We start from the raw sequence: 18,871 nt of genomic DNA, 5'->3' as shown, positions 1-18,871 counted from the left end.
CTGTAGGAACCGAAAGCCTTTAATACATTAATTTGAGTGATTTCTTTGAAAAGAGTGTGGTACAGAACCTCCTAAGCCACTAGAAAACAGTGCAGCCGCCCACGGAGCACTTTGGAAAATTACTTCTTTATCCAGAGAAGCAGTGTGCCAGCGGTGTTTTTTCTTTTTAATTCAAATGAAATGGAATGTGTTCAAAACCGTGAGATCACTACCAACCACATCAATTGTATAGGTCCCAACCAGCAACAGAATGAAAGGACTAGATGAGGCTGTTATAACGAATGTCAGAGCACATCACACAGAGTGGCACGCACGTACGAGTGCCTGCGTGTGTGCACAGGGCCATCGTGGAAACGTGTGTCTTCTGTGGCTGCAGTCTCTGGGGTCAGGGAATTACCCGAGATCACTTGATTGGTGAGGCAGGGCAGCGATCTGGGACATCACGGTTATCTTCTCTCTATTAATTTGTTAGGCAAATCAGTTTCAGAAAATGACGAGAGAATTTTTTTTTCTGTGCAGCTTCCCGTTGGGGCTCTCTATAAAAGTGAACCTCCAGAACCTTCACCCTCCAGGCAGGTAACGCCAAGGAAGCACGTTGGAGGTACCTGTAGAGGGTGCTTTCCTGGAGCAACCCCCACCCACCCCCGACTCTCTGCTGGCGCTGAACTTAGGGAGCCGTCTGACTTTCCTGAACTCCCTTTCCCCGTCTAAAAATGGATGTAGCATCTGTGCTTTCGGGTTGTTGTGGGGGTTTAACAAGAAGATGTAGGCCAAGAGCCAGCACACAGAAGCCACTACCTAATACTCTCTTTTCTTCTCACTTGTACCCATCTACTTCCAAAATAATTGGATTCAGTTGGCTAAGCAGGTTGGTTTTTATTCTCTAAACCAGAATTTTCTCAACCAATATATTGACATCTATCATCAGGTATTAGAATTACTCAAATTTTAATAAATATATCGATATCTATAAAATCAGACACTTCCTCTGTTTTTGCTCATTTACTGCCATTGTTACAGTGAGGAAACTTCAAGTTCTCTTCGGTGCTTTATTACTCCAAATTCTACATTGTTCCTTAATGTCTTCTCCATTTCCACTCCTTACATCCTGGTTTATAATGAGCATCTGACATCTCGATTACTGAGGCAATCTCCTAATTGATTCTCCCAGGCTCATTTCTCCTCATGCATTTCCTGCCTCAAGTTTAATATTTCCTAAGAATTATTTTGATTCTGTAAGGATCCTATAAGCAGCTTAGAGCCACTGAGTTTTAGGCAGATTAAAAACAACTTTCATAATATTTGTAGAGTGTTTTACCACTGACAAAACGGTTTTAATATACATTATCTCTTAACCTTAACAAGAATCCCCATTTCACAGATGAAGAAACTGAGGCTCAGAGAAATAACCTTGTTCATGTTTTCCATGCTTGCAAGTATTTGACTGAAGATTCAGACAGGTCTCTTGTCCTCATTCAATATCTTGAAGCTCCATAATCAGACCTTCAAGATTCTTCAAAATTTCTCCCAGCCTCATTCCAGCCTTATCTTCAGGTATTCTAGTATTGCAGCCAAACTGCTTTACTCCTTACCCATAAGCTTTTATTTTTTCCTATTAGTAATTCATTAGTTTCCCTGGGGGCCTAGAGTGTTTGCCATCTCAACTTTCTTGACCCCACCTCCCATCCCCATCTCATTGGCATTTTCCCAACCGATTGTCCTGCAAGATTTGGTTCACTTTCTAATACATCTTCTGTCTGTAGGTTTAAACTATTCTTGTATTTTAATTGTTTTTACTTATTTATGATGTCCTTTCAACTAGACAGCTGTTTAGAGAGTGAACAGTGTCTTATTGTTTATCATATTCTCCATTTCACCTAATACGATATTTACCACATAGATGAGCTTCAAATATTAGTAGATTTAATTTGTGATTAAAACCTGGTACCAATATACCAGTGGTAACAGAGCACCTCATTATATAATTTAGTGCATGTTACTAGGGTTGAAACTCCTTATTTTGATTCTTATTCACCAGAATATTTCCAAAACAAACTGGTGTTCTCTGAGGAGAATAGAACCAACTACACAGAATCATATTTCAAACACCATTAACCATAACCACCAAATGGGAAGAATTATTTCAGGAATTCAAAAGTCTTGCAGAAAGGGTAAACTAATTCTTGTATGTACACTGCAGTTCAGAGGGTGATTATGATTTCCCAGGAATTCTTATGATTTACAGTTTACAAAACATCTTCAGAAATTTCTGATCCTCCTGGTAACCGGGAGTTAGGCCAGGGAGATATCGTCTAAGTATCAGATAAGAAAGCACCATGCTCAAAGTTAAGCTTAACATCCCAGAGCCAGAAAGTGAAGTACCAGGATTTGAACCCCAACATGTAGACATTTCTAATGTGTATTTTCAGATTCTTACTATGTGCAAAACACAACCTTAGGCTAGGGGAGCTGGGAGAGAGGAAAGTATAGGGTGTAGTTTCTGCCCTTCTTAAAAAAACGATATTTCTCTCTTTTTTTTAATTTCAGCTTTATGGAGATATAACTGACAAGTAAAACTGTAAGAAATTTAAAGTGTACATTGTGGGGATTTGATATAGGTATACGTTGTGAAAGGATTCCCCCCATCTAGTTAATTAATGCATCCACCACCTCACATAGTGATAGTTTCTGCCCTTAAGAAGCTTAAAGTATAGGAGGAGATAGATTCATTTATTCCTTCCAGTTAAGCCCTTAACTGTGACAATTCAGGGGGCTAGATAGACAAGTGAGACAAATGTCCTGTCCCAGGTTGACACATCTTTGCAAATGTGACAGACGCTGTACAGGACTGGGTCCATTACCAGGCACAAGAGAGCACAAAGTCAAGGCTTGTCAATTCTACCCCAAGAGAGATATAGTAGGAAGGGGTTTACAGAGGAAGTAACCCTGGAGTTGAGACTTTAAAGAGGAATGGGCATCTCCAGGCACACAGGATGGAGAACGGAATTTGTGACTGAAGGAGTAACTTTAGAAAAGGCAGAAGGGCTCTGAGGAAATGCTTACAACGTAGAGATCAGCCAGACTGCTTGAGCCTTTTAAACTAAGAGTGAAGTTTATTCTGCCTGATGAAAGCCACTGAAGTGACACTGTACCTCTTAATCTCAAATTTGCATGCCGGATGTGCAGTAAGCCAATCACTGAGACATGGGTGCTTGGAGATGGAGAAATGTTTATTTGAGTTGGCCAAAATGGGAAATCTGCCTCAACAAGAAAAGAAAGTAGGGGGTTTTATAGAGCTAAGGGGCTTGGCAGGAGGAGTTCTGGAGAAAAAAAAGGAGAATCCACATTTCTTTCACTCCAGATAAGCCCTTGGGCAATCTGACTTCCGGGCATCAATGACAGCTGGGGGCTGGTTACTTCCTTGAAGGCATTCTTTTCTTCTGCAAAACAAGCTCATAAATCCTTAGGACCCTTGATTCACCTCTCAGGTTAAACAGGAAAACAGCAAATTGACAAGATTAACTTCTTTTCATAACAAGATCTAAAGGTAATCTTATTGAATATTTACAGTAACCCTCAGGTACCTGGCTTCAGAAGTATTTTTGAACAGGGAAGTAACAGTACGGGATATGCATTTTTAACACAAGGCAGAGAAAATAAGTGCTATAATTAGAGGTACAAATAATGTCTAAGGCAGCATGGAGAAAGCTCTTTGAAATAAGAGTCTTCCTCCTGTATGTACTTTTTAATTTAAAAATAGGTAGCAGGTATAAATACAGGTAAACAGTGAAAGGTCTCCTATATCTGTCACCCACTCCATCTCCCCCACTCACTCATTCCTAGCCCCAGGTAACTTCTGTTTTTAGTTTCTTTTGGATCTTTTCACAGTTTCTTTGCATCTAGACAATAGTACAGAAGATATATTTTAAAATTTATTCATCTTTTTTATTAAAGAGAACCTCGCCACACATAGTTCTTCTCCTTACTTTACTCACTTACTATATCTTGGCCATCTTTCCCTATCAGTTCTCTTAAATGGCATGCTCATGTTTTTTCTTTTTTTATGGCTGCAGAATGTCCCATTATGTGAATGTTCCCTAATTTGTTTAACCAGTTCCCTACAGATGGACATTGGATTTGTTTCCATTTTTGCTCTTCCAAACAAGGCTACATGAAGTCCCAGGCCAAGCGTATATGCATTTGGAATTTTGATAGGTGCTGGCCCATTGCCCCAATGAAGGGCTCCTAGTTTTCCAATATTTTTATTCTCTAGAGTGGGAGCCTTTCTAGGGCAGGGACTATATCTTATTCATCTTTCCTTCTTTGGCTCTAGCTAGAAAGTGCTTAACATATGGTCGTTGAATTAATTACCACTTGAAGGCACAGCTGGAGGGGAATGAAGGTCATGTCCCTTGAAAGGGACGTAATTGCTAGTGAGATAAATCAGCTCCCCTCGTTCTCTTCTAAAAAATTAGAGCAGAGAGGGCAAATAAAGGCTCAACCCAGAGTATTCTCATCTCACTCTGAGAGCTAGTGGACACTTTCACCATATACTTTAGAAAAGAACATTTATTAGTAAATTCTAGAGCTCTAGAGTATTAATTTTACCACCCTGTCTTTTTTTGAAGAGGAAAGAATATTTACAGTAGTCTTATTTGTAATTAAAAACAATTCTGATGAAAATAGCAGTGTTGCTATGGAAGGATATGGAGGAGCCTTAAATGCATGTGACTAAGTGAAAGAAGCCACTCTGAAAAGGCTACACACTGTATGATCCCAACGATATGCCATTCGGGAAAAGGCAAAACTTTGGAGACAGTAAAGAGATCAGTGGTTGCCAGAAGTGGGGGTGGAGGGAGGGAAGAACAGGCGGAACACAGAGGATTTTTAGGGCAGCGAAGATACCCTGTATGTTACCACAATGATGAGTACATGTCATCATATATTTGTCCAAATCCACAGAATGTACAATAAGAGAACTGTAATGTAAACTACGGACTCTGGGTGATAATGATGTGTCCGTGTAGGTTTATTGATCGTAACAAATGTACAACTGTAGTGGGAAGCTACGCATGTGTGGGGGCAGAGGATATATAGGAAATTCTGTACCTTCTCCTCAATTTTGCTGTGAACCTAAAAGCTGCTCTAAAAAAATAGTCTTAATAAAAAAAATAACAGCATTAATTCTTTAAAAGAATATTTTATGCCTCTTTAACATTATCATTTTTGTGCAAAGTCACTTGTAAAGACTAAAGTTTCTATACAGCAGTACCAGTGGCGTAGGCCATGTGAACTAGCTTCCCTCTTTTGTCTCTGGGAAGGACTGAGTCACAGACGGTACTAGCGACTGTCTCAAGTCACTGTTACTCAAGGGCAGGTCTTGGAATAGATGAGTATTTCTGATCACACGGGCACAATTATGCACACAGTTAAGCCAATTATGAATACTAGGACTTTCCAAAGCTTTTTTGGACAATCTTTGTTTTCTCTCTTCCAAATTTAGCTGAAACCTTATGTGTTCCTTAAAGGAATCTTTAATCTTTGCCAAGTTAGCTTTTCTTTCACAGAAAGTGCCTGGTTCAACATATAGTGCTATAATGACACTGTTTTACCTACACTTCTTTATCCATAATTGGTATAGTGCATATCTTGTGCAAAAGTAAACAGAAATCCCAAAGTCCTTAACTTCTACTCCAATAAATGTCCTTGATTTCTCCTCTTCAACACTCAGCCCAGCTCAGAAGGTGGCTGGGTCTCTTTAAGCGCATTTCAGACACAACAGCTGCATTGCTTTCCACAACATGCTATGAAATAATTAGGTAGCGCAGACCTTATTATTTTCTATATCAAAATGGAGCTGACATCAACATGGACCTATTCATATATCTTCAATTCATACTCAAGAGGCAGAGACATTTTAGTGGAAAAAGAGATGCCGTTATCTCTATCCTCCATTGCTGGCAGCCTGTGAGATTGGTCACAGCCATTCTAAGCCTCAGTGTCCTCAACCATTAACAGAGGACATGAAATCCTTATTTAGATTTATTTTCTCTGCAGCCATTATAATCCATTGTTTGATGACTCATACTTGATATTCCTGGGAGTCCCCAAACAGTAGACAGGCACACAGATTCAAACTTAGTTGTGAAACCAGTAGCTGAAAAAAATACATTATTGGGAGGAGAGAAAGGGAGAAACCATGAGATACAATGATAATACACCAATGGTGTATATGGCAGGGTTTCTTAACCAGGGTGCAGGGATGGCTTTGGGTAGTCCATGACCCCCTGATATTATATGGCAAATTCTGTTTGTATGCACCTGTGTGTATTTTTCTAAGAAAGTTCATTCTTCAGGTCTTCAAAAAGGTCTGAAACCTTTCCTTCTCCCCCAAATTGAAGCTGAGGGTACCAAATTCAGCTAAGTTCCTATTTAGCTGATGGATCTGTTCACCTCACTCCTTCCATCTCTTCTCTTTCCTCCTCCCTTAACTGAATTATTGGTCAAAAGGACCCCTGGCAGAAAATATTTGGGAATGATTTTCAAATTCCTGATTTTTATCTTTTTCACCTTTTTATTCTCTAGAATTCTTCACATGGCTTTAGAATGGCTGCCCATGGTTTCTCTCCGAACTCTTTAGTGAGCTGGCTAAACCTTGCTTTGTATTATGAAGATATCTGATGTATTGTCTGTGTGTAATTTGTATTCCACAGTCCATTTAAAAGCTTGACTGAAAACTATATAGAAGTCATTCAAACGGCTTCTTCTCATTCAAGAAGCATTGATTCTGCCTTGTATTCTTTAATTTTTCTACCTCAATTTTTGCAGGTTTTCTATACATGATTAACATTCTCCAGTCACCAAACTCCTAATGTAACATGCTGAAATGATTTCGGATTTGGGATTATACTGTAATTATTTGTAGCTAACAGAATTAGTTATCATCTGAAAGATTTTTCTAGCTGCTTCCTTTTCTAAAGAAAGGAGAGGGTCTATCTCAGCTTGGGTAGTTCTGCCTTCACTCTGGCTTCAACTGGCAGAACCATAAACAAGTGACCTCAGGACCCTTGTCCTACTTGAGAAGCCTGCAAAGTCACCTTCAGAAGTTTTTGTTTTGTTTGTTTGGCCTTCTAATACTCTTCCTAGCAGTCTTGATCCTTATTACTTTCTGTTTTTTTTTAGAATAATCTGGAAGTTTTAAAGCATCTTATTATTGACATATAGTGAGTTTATAAGCACATTTCAAAATGAGTGAGTGTAGCTGTTTTTAATAATAAAAATACCATATTATAGGTGTGAACGCTTTGGTAAGGTTTTGAAAATACTGTGGCTTAAAGTTAATTTCCAGAAAGGAAGGGGAAATGGGGAGGTGTTAGTCAAAGGGTAAACAGTTTTAGTTGCATAAGATGAATAAGTCCTAGAGGTTAACGATATTGTATTGTATGCCTAAAAATTTGCTAAGAGGGTAGATCTTAGGTGAAGCATCCTTCTCTCTCCTGCACACACACACACACACACACACACACACACACACACACACATAATGATAATAAACAAGAGGCAGGAGGAGAGTTCTGGAGGCGATGAACAGGTTTAGGGCATAGATTGTGGTGACGGCTTCACAAGTGTATACTTATCTCTGGACTCATCAAGTTGTACACATTGTGCAGTTTCTTGTATGTCAATCACACCTCAATAAAGTGGTTAAAAAAAGATAATTTCCATTTGTGAAGTTCTTCGAAGTTCTTAACTTCTTCTCTCCTGTATTATCTCATTTATTTCTCCAAACAACTCGGCAAAGCCGGTGTTACCACTGCAGTTTACAAACAAGGCATCTGAGGCTCAGCGGCTTTGAGCCCAGGCCGCCTACCTGACCCCGCAGAGGCCAAAGTCAGGACTTTGAATCCAGGGCTGGCCTCACCACAGGCCTGTCTCTTGATTTTTTTCTTAAGCTTCAGTTAAAGACAAACCACAAATAAACTCTCAAACTAATAGACACTGAGAAACTAGCGATAGAATAAATTTCTCTAGACTAGGTTCTTAGCTTTTTTTTTTCTTCCATAGACCCCTGGGCAGTTTGGTGCAGTTCTTCTACCAATAATATTTATAAATATGTAGTGTGAAAATATAGGGGGCCGGCCCGTGGCTTAGCGGTTAACTGCGCGCTCCCACACTGTCGCTCCAGGTTCGGATCCCGGGCGCGCACCCACGCACCGCTTCTCCGGCCACGCTGAGGCCGCGTCCCACACACAGCAACTAGAAGGATGTGCAGCTATGACATACAACTATCTACTGGGGCTTTGGGGAGAAAAAAGGAAAAGAAAATATATAAGATAACAAAGAAAACCAAACACATTAAAATACAGTTATCAAAATATTTTTAAAATGTGTAATACTGTACTTCAAGACATTAAAGATCAAGACTAAAGAATAAATACCTTACTAGTGTAATTTTGAAATAGTGAAAACAGAAAGGATATTTCAGGGTATCTCCAAGAACTGTGACAGGATGTGAAAATACTGAATGTCTATTGGTGACAAAGTACCAACCGCTGTGATGTGTTGCCTACCTTCATGATGAAAGGAAATGCTCAATTCCACTTAGAGAATGCCCAAAGCAGGCAGGTAATTTTTTTCCACGACCAAGCTCATGGAACTTGAGTCCCTGAAGGGTGGACTCCAGGAATAAGACCTGCTCTGGACTCGGAGGCCGTGGGAACACAGTCCCTTCTCCACCGTCTCCTTTTCCTTTTCAGACGTGCGAGGGGCGGCACTTACCCTCCAGGGTCTCGCACTGGGCCAGGTTGGCGTAGTCCTGCCGGGTCAGCAGGCCGGCCTTGCAGCCGCGCACCAGGCCCTCCAGGTAGCCGTGGTCCGCGTTGAAGTGCAGCTCGGCGCCCTGCAGCATGGGGACAGAGGGGTCGCGCCGGTCTGCGCTGCAACAGCTGTGTCCCGCTCAGGCCCCCAAGGCTTGCGCTGGTCTGGGCAAACGCCGGCCGGACCCAGGGCTTATCAGGGAGCCCTCCATCAGCTGACAGTCAGGGTTTGCATGACTGGTTTCCTCCGGTTTCAGTGGCTTTCCACACGGGGCTCAGCCCTGTTTGCCCAGCAACAGTGAGTCAGCCCCACCGCCCCCGTAAACCAGAAGGCAAGGCAGCCCTGGGGCAAGGAGAGCCGAGGGTCAGAGGGAAGGTCAGGGGCTCTCCCTCCCGGAGCGGCGGCCCCTCCAGCTTTGCTGTGGAAGACCTGAAACATCGCTGTTTTGTCCACATTCCTCGCCCGTCTGACCTTCCAGCTGCAAATCCCATTGGTCCTAAATTTTCCGAGGACTGTTAATACGAAGAAAGAGAGTTTATTTTTTTTTTTAATTTATGTAAATAGATCAAATGCGTGCCAGCAGGCAGGTTGAAGAATCCTGAGAAGCTGATTTAGCCACACAGTTATTTGCACAACAAATGGTTAGTAATGTCCTAACATTGCCACAGGCCGGTAGCTGCTTCCCACCCCAGTCTGGGGTCAGAGCCCAGAAAACAATCCGGGACGCAAGTGCACAGCGCTGTGATTCTGTAATAATAAGCCACCTTTGCAAAATTGGACCATTTCCACGTCGCTCTTCATTTTCTTTTTCCCATTTGAATCTCGCGATTTCTCTGAGACATGTATCTGAACAAATAGTATTACTACCTGAATCATAGATGAGGAACCAGGTCTCAGAAGCTGTGAGGCAGCTCAAAATGCACAGCTAGTAGCATAGTAAGTACTTAATTAGGCCAGGACTGAATTGTTGAGTTTCCTGCTCCAAAAAGGAGGGCTTGTTCTCTCCTATACTTAGCTCAAAAATTGTGTCAAGTATCCTGAACGCTATTTTACACATATAGCGTTTCACTTTCATATATATTGTATGAAATTCTTCATTGAAGTTAAAATGCCAGAAATTCTCCAGTCTCTGTCTTAGTATTTCCAAACTGTTTGGGAGAAGCTGGCTAAGACTGAATCAATGTAAATTCTGCTTTAGTTATTGAAAATCACAGAGAACCCAATGTAGCTTAACGCCCTGCCTGGTGCTTTGAAAGTATTCAATAAATAGTAGAGGTTCTGGTTATTTCATTATCATTATCCACCCCCTCCCATAACGTGCTCAAACTCAGACTTCCAACTCAAAACTCAAACGTACTCAAACTCCCTGAATATGTTTTGGGTTGAATCATGTGAACTTACCACTTTTGTAGGTCAAAAAATGGTTGCATATCAGCAATTTTATATAGTTCAAACTAATACAAATGTACTATTAAATAAATTATAAAAACAAACTCGTCATTTCCCAATTGTTCTACTGTTATTCATGCGTTTGAGGTTATTCCTGTCTACTGTATGTGACTGGTAGATATTCTACATAATGGCATGCTACCAAGCATCTCTTCTTAACTCTGAGTTTAATGATGTCAAGATGGTGGTTGGAAGTTGACCACAGTGGGAGTATTTATACCATGGAAATAGGCAAATACTACAAATCAGGGCTTAATTCATTGTTGGTTGTTTGGACTTCAGAAAGTGATGGAGAAAATGTTAGTAAAGCGAATCAAACTTAAAAATGTGTGGTGTCTGTAGCTGTTACATTGTGAATTGCAGAAAACTTGAAGAAATAGTCTTTCAGTATTCAAAAACTATTATCTGATTCAGCAAAGAAGTCACTCACATTATGTCTGACGTGTCTTCATTGTTTCACTTTCGTCCTACTCTTTAATGTAAATAAAAATATGAGCCAATTTTCATGTGGGAGCTATACTTGTTTATCAATTGCAGCCATAGATTGGCTACAGATATTAGAGTCAAACAAAGATCAATGAAAGCATTCCATGAAAATGGAGAGACTATATGGAATTTACAATAAAGTGTATTATTTTGTTATTATTTGTAAATTGGGTGATACACATCCTTTCTATTAGTAAAATTTATAATAAACCTCTACACACATTTTTGGGGGAGAGAGCTAGTTGTTAAACATTTATAGCACAACACAAAATCTTCATAGTTTTGCCTAGAGCCAGTCCTGCATGTCTACATGCTTAAAAAAGAATGGATTATGTGTGTGTGCACACAAAATAATTTTCAATTTGCCATATTTTAGATTTACGTACTTTAGATTTCTGTAGAGACAAGTTCCCATGTTTCTTTAAAATGGTAGACACCTACTCTTTCTGCTATCAGTATTCCCCTTCCTTCACATTATCTCTTTAAGCTGGCAGAAGCAAAAATATCTTGTAGGGGAGGAAGACAATTCCTCTACCCTCTAGGTCCTTCTGGCTGGTCTATGAATCAAATTGACATGAGACAGAATAAGAAGAGAAAATCAAACAAAGCTTTATAACATGTATACAGGGGAGAAACCCAGGAAAACTGAGTAACTAGCCAGAACGGCAGAAATCATCACCTTAAACATCATCTTCAGCTAAAGACAAAGGAGGTTGTTGGGGGTAGTGGCTTGGGGTTTCCAAGAGGAGGAAGGCAATTCACATGGAGATGGAGAGCAAATGTTTGGTAAACAAGTGTTTGTTGGGCCGGCTGTAGACAATGTTATCTTCTGGTATTAGCTCCTTCCTGGAACAGGCCTTCTATCTTAAATTCTTTTAGGCAGTTAGGGAGAAGGTCAAAGTTTCTTTCAGAGTCATTTGTTCTTAAAAATAATCAAGCTAAAGAGACACATTTTGGGGTGGCCAATTCTGATCCCTCACACTCTCATTTCTGCTAAAGGTGCTTGTCAAGAATGGAGTCAAACTCAGGAGAGATGAGAGGAACCCATCACAGTGACAAGTATATGGAGCTTCTTTATAAATGGGTCCTTATGATGGGAAGGAAATAAAAATGTTCATTTCAGTGTTTAAACTACCAATGATGTTTAGGAGAGTGGTTTTTAGAGTGTGAAAGGGTGAGTTTAAGTTACTTCCTCTCTCTCAGCCCCAGTGTTTTCATGTATAAAATGAGGATAATGACACTGACCTCATAGTTTGTTGTAAGGATTAAATGAGATAAAATCCTTAAAATGTTTAACTAAAATGACCTCAAATTGCTCTTACAAAATCTTTAGTTCCATGTTTCCCTAGGAAATACTATATTTGGTAAGTGTATCTGAAGAATGAGGGTATTTTGTGGTTTTGTAGCATGATCTACATATATGTGTGTGTGTATGTATGCTTATCTGTATAGGAATATAGGATTTACCGAGACTTTCTGTAAATTTTAAGAGCTCCCAAGAGTCAATAGTTTGATAGCATTAGAGGATCAACTCAGTCTTCCAAGGAATGGAGATAGTCCTTGGAGAGGTCCAGTGTCTTTTACCCTGAGAATAAAAGGTTTCTGTCTAGATGCAGTAGGCCCTTCAAGGGACAGTGAGGAAGCAAAGGAGACCCAGGCTACTTCCCGTGAGCAGTCCTCTGGATGTCAGGACGCAGCCGACTGAGGCAAGCCAAGGCCGTACTAGACTGTGAGGTGGTTCTCCAGGTGGACAGCCCTGCCCACCCTCACAGTCCCTGGGCGTGTCTTCAGAGGCAGAGTGTTGTGTAGGAGGCACTTGGGGCACAGGGTGCCGTCTCCAATGACCAAGTCAAGGGCCCTTCCTAAAGCTATCAGCACTGTTTTTGTTTTGTTTTGTTTTTAACCTTAAAACTTTTTATTATGGTTGACAAGAGATTCTCACGTATTGAGGTATACGGGGTAACTATTTGGGTTCAAAACTGATTCAGCTTGAAATAAAGCCTGACTTATGGCCTATCAAATGTACATTATATGTCTGCTTAACCATTAAAGAGTAGACTCTCTTAAGATAAGAATGCATCCTTTCCCTTCTGCACTTTACTGGTAATGCCCAGATTAGTCCATTTCTCGACATCAGGGTCATGTTGACCTGCTAATTTGCAACTAAATACCTCTTTGAGAACTTTGAAAATGTATCCTGGGTGTGTTTAATGTATGTTCTTTCTTCTAATACGATATGACTGTACTGAAAACCGTGCTTCTCCGGAACGCTTTCTAAGGCCTTCCCGGGGTACAATCCTCACTCTGGCTCAGGTAAACTCACTTTTTATTTCTCTTATCTGTAGAATAGTTATTGGTTATTTTGCATCAGCATGGGATGTTTCAAATAATTACAAAAGGAAACAATACTATAATTAACCCCCATGTATCCATCACCCAGCTTCCATCATTATCCACTCATATCCAGTCTTCGTTCAGCTTTACCGGGGATCAGCAAGCATTTTCTGTATGGAGCCAGAGAGTAAATATTTTAGGCATTGTGGGCCATACCCAGCTTAGTTACAACTACTCAACTCTTCTATTGTAGTGGGAAAGCAGCCATAGACCATACACCAATGAATGTGCATGACTGTGTTCCAATAAAACTTTATTTACAAAACAGGTGGTGGGCCAGATTTGGTCTCTGGGCCATAGTCTGCCAATCTCTGACCTATAACCTTGCCCACTTCCTCTTCATCCTGAATTTTCAAGTAAACGCAAGATATCATATTATTTTAACCATAAATATTTCAGTATCTCTAAAAGATCCTTTAACAATATAATCATAATTCTATTATAATATTTAAAGTTATTCCTTAATATTAAATTCCCAGTCAATGTTCAAATTTTCTTAACATGATTTTTATTTTTTTTACACTTGGTTTGTTTGAATGAGGAGACGTTACATTTGGTTCATATGTTTCTTAACTTTCTTTTAGGTACACCACCCCTCCCACTAGCCCTGCTTTCTGTTTAAGAAACTGAGCCACATAGTTCTAGAGTTTTCCATGGTTTGGAACTTGCTGATTGTATCCTGAGTGTCATTTAACTTTTTGCTCTGTCTCCTGTATTCCTATAAGTTGGTAGTTAGATCTGGAGACTAGATCGCTTTTCTGTTAGATTTTTTTTGCAAGAGCTCTTCACAGCCGTATTGAGTATTTCCATCAGGATACAAGTAACATCTTCTCTCACTTTTTTTTTTTGATGTCAGCAGCCGTTTATGATCACCACCTAGATCCACTGTTTCATTCAGAGTAACAAAATGATTATTTTCCAGTTTATCATTCCTTCTTCATTTATTAGCTGGAATACTTCTATAAAAAGAAACTTTTCGACATCAACTATTGGTTACCCTAGTTTACAGTTCGTATAAGAAAGGCAGGATAAATGCTTAGCTCATTCCATTTACTTACCAGTTTTCCAGATAATGAGTTGGTTCCATAACATTCTCTGAAGTGACCAATAAGGGCTTTTTTTTTTAAATAAAAAATATTAATTTGTGGATTTAAACAGTCAGCATGTTCTTTCGCTGTAACCCTGGTTGTCTTTGGTAACTTCCTTGCTTTCTGTAACAACATGCTCATTTTGTACAATTTTTGCCCAGACCTGGAATCAGCTATTTCTCCTAGGAGCTCTGGTTTAACACTGCGATTCTTAATGCGTGTTCACAAAAAGGCAGTCTCTGTAGTGTGGTGGGCAGTGCCACAGGTGATGTGGCAGCCCCACACTCCCCCCTGGGGGCAAAGGTCAGGATAGCAGGTGGCAGATCTCTAAGAGCAGGCGTGCTCAGTGGAGGTGGAGATTTTGTAGAGGGGCTTGCATAACTTTTCCCTCCCGTACTCACATTTTTCTACTTAGAACGTCCAAACAGGGGTTGGTCCTGTGGTGTAACGGTTAAGTCCGGTGCGCTCCACTTTGGCGGCCGGGTTCTTGGGTTCAGATCCCCGGCGTGGACCTACACCACTCATCAAGCCATGCTGTGGTGGTGACCCACATACAAAACAGAGGAAGATGGGCACAGATGTTAGCTCAGGGCCAATCTTCCTCAGCAAAAAAAAGAGAACATGTCAAAACAAAACAAACCTCCCCTATCAGACCAAGAAATACATTATGCTGAAAAAATGGAGTTTTAAAGCACCATGAACTTGACTCCTGTGTACGTTCTTCAAGAATCCCAACTTGCTTAAAGTGAATTACAGTGAGAAAAACCAGCAATCCTGGGACAATTTAAGAGCAGTGCCACAACCCAGGATTGCTCCCCCAATGTGGATTCAGAACAGCTCTCACGTTACCCAGCCAGCGCACTCCTGGGTTAACCAGCTTCGTATCGACAGAGGAGGCTACGAGAACTGTCATCAGATCATCGACTTTCGGGGCTCCTCCAGCCAGAAGGATCCTTAGGCTTGAGGTTAGAAGTGGGACCATTTATACTTCGTTGATTTTGGATAATTTAAAGTTCTAAGGGTGTTTTAATATTTTCTTCTTCCTGAAGAGAAGACTAGCAGTATTTCAGGTGTCGACTGGCTATGAAATCTGTCCTAACAGTGATGTGTAATGTGCTGTTTGCCCTAGTGGTTTACCTTTTGTACTTTAATGAAATAATATTTGTGCTTTTATAAATTAATTAAACCTGGACCTGACATGGCTGTGTCTTTCTTCATAATTTCTCATTGTTCTTCAGTGACCCTGTTTAACTTCTTACTACAAAATCTGCTTTATGGCAAGAATTTTTAATCTGATTAGAAAAGGACAAAAATCAATCATCACTCATAATATTTAGATAAAATATTTACACAAGCACAACTATAAAGTGAAGGCAAAAAGTTCAAAATCCCGGAAAGGCTGTTTATTTCAAAAGGTCAAGGGCATTAATTAGTACTTTAATCCAAATTCTATATTCTGACTTGCAGAGAAAAATAACTACTTGAGAAAGATGATCATTTTCCCTTATACTTTATGTTTTGTTCTGTCTTTATTGCTTTCTTTTCTGCTCACCAAAGCAACGCATACTTTTTGCAAAAATTCAACCATTACAGGAATATAGAGATGAAAGCCCCCCAATACTACCTGGAAGAGATAACCATTGATAACAGTTTGGGTGAACATCGAAAGAGGTTATTTAAACACAAAATATTTGCTGCTCAGGCAGCCAGAATTAATTTTTCAAAGGGTCATTTTGGTTTTGAACCACAAGAGGTCACCATAACACTATAGCAAGCATCTTTTCATTCGATTTACCTTCCCTGTAAATTTTTTCCTTTGAAAAATGTCACATCAAAATTTAAATAAGTGACTTCCAGTCGTTTACGCTAAAAGATTTGTTTAGACAGCTCACTCCGTGTCAAGGAGCTCCACTCCTCCCTGTCTCCTACTCCACTCCCCACACCACCGTTAGTCTTCATCATAGAAGCAAGCCCTTCTTCCTTTCTCCTAAACAACAAATCGTTTTTTACCTTTTCATCTGTTATTTCACAATCTGGTTTCTTTTACCTTATATATTCACAGGGACTTGTTTTAAGGATGCCTGGGAGATTTTCTGGGGGTAGGTGGGGGGTAGAAGAAGAGCACTGTGAACAGATTGGAGAAATGCCATAGACAGTACATCCCATCCTGGATGGTCAAAGGGCATGCCGACATAGGGAGTCTCTGAGAAGTCCTTTGGGGATTAAAGCTGCTTAACTTGAAGACAGCACTTTCCGAACAGTTGATTGGACAATGGCTCCCTTTGTTTGGACAACTCAAGCCTTTAACAACCTGAAGGAGTAGTATTCTTTGCAACATTATTTGGGAAATCCTGCTTTAGACATTGATTATTTTAGAAATGTTATAAAACTCACATATCACACTATTATATAAGTATTCATTTTTCACTTGAGGAAATTATGTATTTTTGAATTAATATGTATTTTAAAATGTAATAGTGATACCGACTCAAGACAAGGTTGACATAAGGGAAGCCATGTTGTAGAAAAGAAACCCTGTTGTAACTTTGAATGACCTCTGACTAACTAACCCAGCTGGGTATGCTCCCTCCAGAAGATCTAACTGCTCTGTAGATTTTACGACCCCTGCTTGTGCATGTACCTCCCAGCTGTGATAAGATGATAACTTTGTTCGTTTGAGTTCCTTAGGAATGTGATGATCCTCGAACAGAGAGTCTATGCTGATAGCCATCATCAATGAAAACTGAAAGATCTGGTGTGGCGACTCCCAGTCTGTAACACCAGAGGGTCAACATTCCTAACCCCCTTCCCTGTAACCCACTGGCCTACATCACTGCTTTAAGAGTCTGTGCCCTCCTTAAGATGGTTCTCTCAGAGATTAGTCTGCCATCTTCCCCCTTGCTAGCAAGCTGTAATAAAGTGCCCTTTCTCTACCACCATCTTGCCTCTTGACGATTGTCTTTTGTGTTGCCGCAAGCAGATCGTGCCTTTTGTGTGGTGACAATAGCCTTACAACGTTTTCTTCTCCCCTCCAAATATTTCCCATTTTTAATTTTTTTTTTATCCTGATGACAGAGATCCTAGGACCTGTCTTGCAATAGCAGTAACTTGTATGGTAATTACATGAGCTAATGATGGAAAATTCACCAGTGGGAATAATAAATGACATTATTATGCCGATGATGCTATTTCTAAGAGAAAGTATGAACTAAGAAAAGTGACTCATTATAGGTAGAAAGGTCATTATCTTACATTATTATAAGACTAGTAAAATGTCACAGAAGAAAGATTTATAATCAGAAAAGGTTTTATACTAATAAACCTCACAATCTTAGAGTAGGAAGGGACCACAGAGATCATTTGATATAATGTCACATCAGTTGCAGAAATAAGGAGGAACTCCTTATTTGGAGTTATTCAAAAAGGAACAGCTTTTTTTTTTTTTTTTTTTTTTTTTTTTTTTTTTTTTTTTTTGTGAGGCGATCAGCCCTGAGCTAACATCCGCCAATCCTCCTCTTTTTTTTTTTTTGGCTGAGGAAGACGGCCCTGGGCTAACATCGGTGCCTATCTTTCAAAAAGGAACAGCTTTTTGAATCTAATCCTTACATTTTTGGATATCTCCAAGTATTAGAAATGTCAACTCCCAGTAAAGAAAAACATGCTTCCATGGAACTCCAATCAACTAGTTCTATTTCTGCAAGATATAGGGTTTTTTAAAAAAGATCATTTTATTTGGTTTGCCAAATTCTCTTTAAAATTGTTACAAAATGGCTTTTTAAAAATATTTGAAATGATTTTTCTTTTTTTTCTGGAAAAGAAATTTCTTGATGTAAGAGTGCTTCAAACGCCACAGAGAATAGAATATTGGAAATGACAGAGAACTTAGGAACATCACAAATAACCTTAATGAAAGATAAATCCAACTTCAAAAATGTTAAGGAATTTTTTTTTTTTTTTTTTTTTTTTTTAACAAGCATCACAAATCAATAATGGCAGAACTAGGGATAAAAAAGATATTCTGACTCTAGGCTTATGATTCATTCCACAATTTTAAAAGTCATTTACAAACTATTCATAATTTTATACGAATATGAGGTTATTATTCACTTAATCTTCGAGCTATATTTTCAAAAGCAGTTATTCTTCTGGGGGAAAAACCTTCCCCCAGAGAGTACTTCTCTATGTCTACCACTAGATGGCAGGCTACTAAATAACGCACAATAGGGGACCTCATATAGGTCTAGGCCGTAAATCGGATCAATGAAGAGTGGTGAATCGCCAAGTCACAAAAGATGGGAGGTTCCAGAGACTCCGTGAATGGGATTTACTCCAGGAGAGTGAGGTCATCACTTTCCACCTCATTTTACTTCTAAAGCAGTGAGAGGGGTCGGCCCCTGGTGTAGCGGTTAAGTACACCTGCTCTGCTGCTGGCCCCCTGGGGTTCGGATCCTGGGCGCGCACTGACACACTGCTTGTCCGGCCACGCTGTGGCGGCGTCCTATATAAAGTGGAGGAAGACGAGCATGGATGTTAGTCCAGGGCCAGTCTTCCTCAGCAAAAAGAGGAGGATGGGCAGATGTTAGCTCAGGGCTGATCTTCCTCACAAAACAAAACAAAACAAAAAAGCAATGAGAGTC

At 39.9% G+C, this 18,871-nt stretch overlaps 1 protein-coding gene across 2 annotated transcripts in view; it reads right to left on the bottom strand.

Annotated features, from left to right (window-relative positions):
• Positions 1–9,229, bottom strand: part of ATP6V0D2 (ATPase H+ transporting V0 subunit d2) — a 49,059-nt gene extending 39,830 nt beyond the window's left edge. The window contains exon 1 of one of the 2 annotated variants that reach the window (XM_058528969.1): positions 8,779–9,229. In XM_058528969.1, the coding sequence (XP_058384952.1) occupies positions 8,779–8,908 (130 nt within the window). In that variant the 5' untranslated portion in view covers positions 8,909–9,229. The other variant, XM_058528970.1, reaches the window with a different exon arrangement.
• Between the last annotated feature and the right edge of the window lie 9,642 nt (positions 9,230–18,871).

This window comes from Diceros bicornis, chromosome 33 (assembly GCF_020826845.1).
Source record: "Diceros bicornis minor isolate mBicDic1 chromosome 33, mDicBic1.mat.cur, whole genome shotgun sequence".
Classification (NCBI taxonomy): domain Eukaryota; kingdom Metazoa; phylum Chordata; class Mammalia; order Perissodactyla; family Rhinocerotidae; genus Diceros; species Diceros bicornis.
This window is presented reverse-complemented; position numbering and strand designations above follow the sequence as displayed.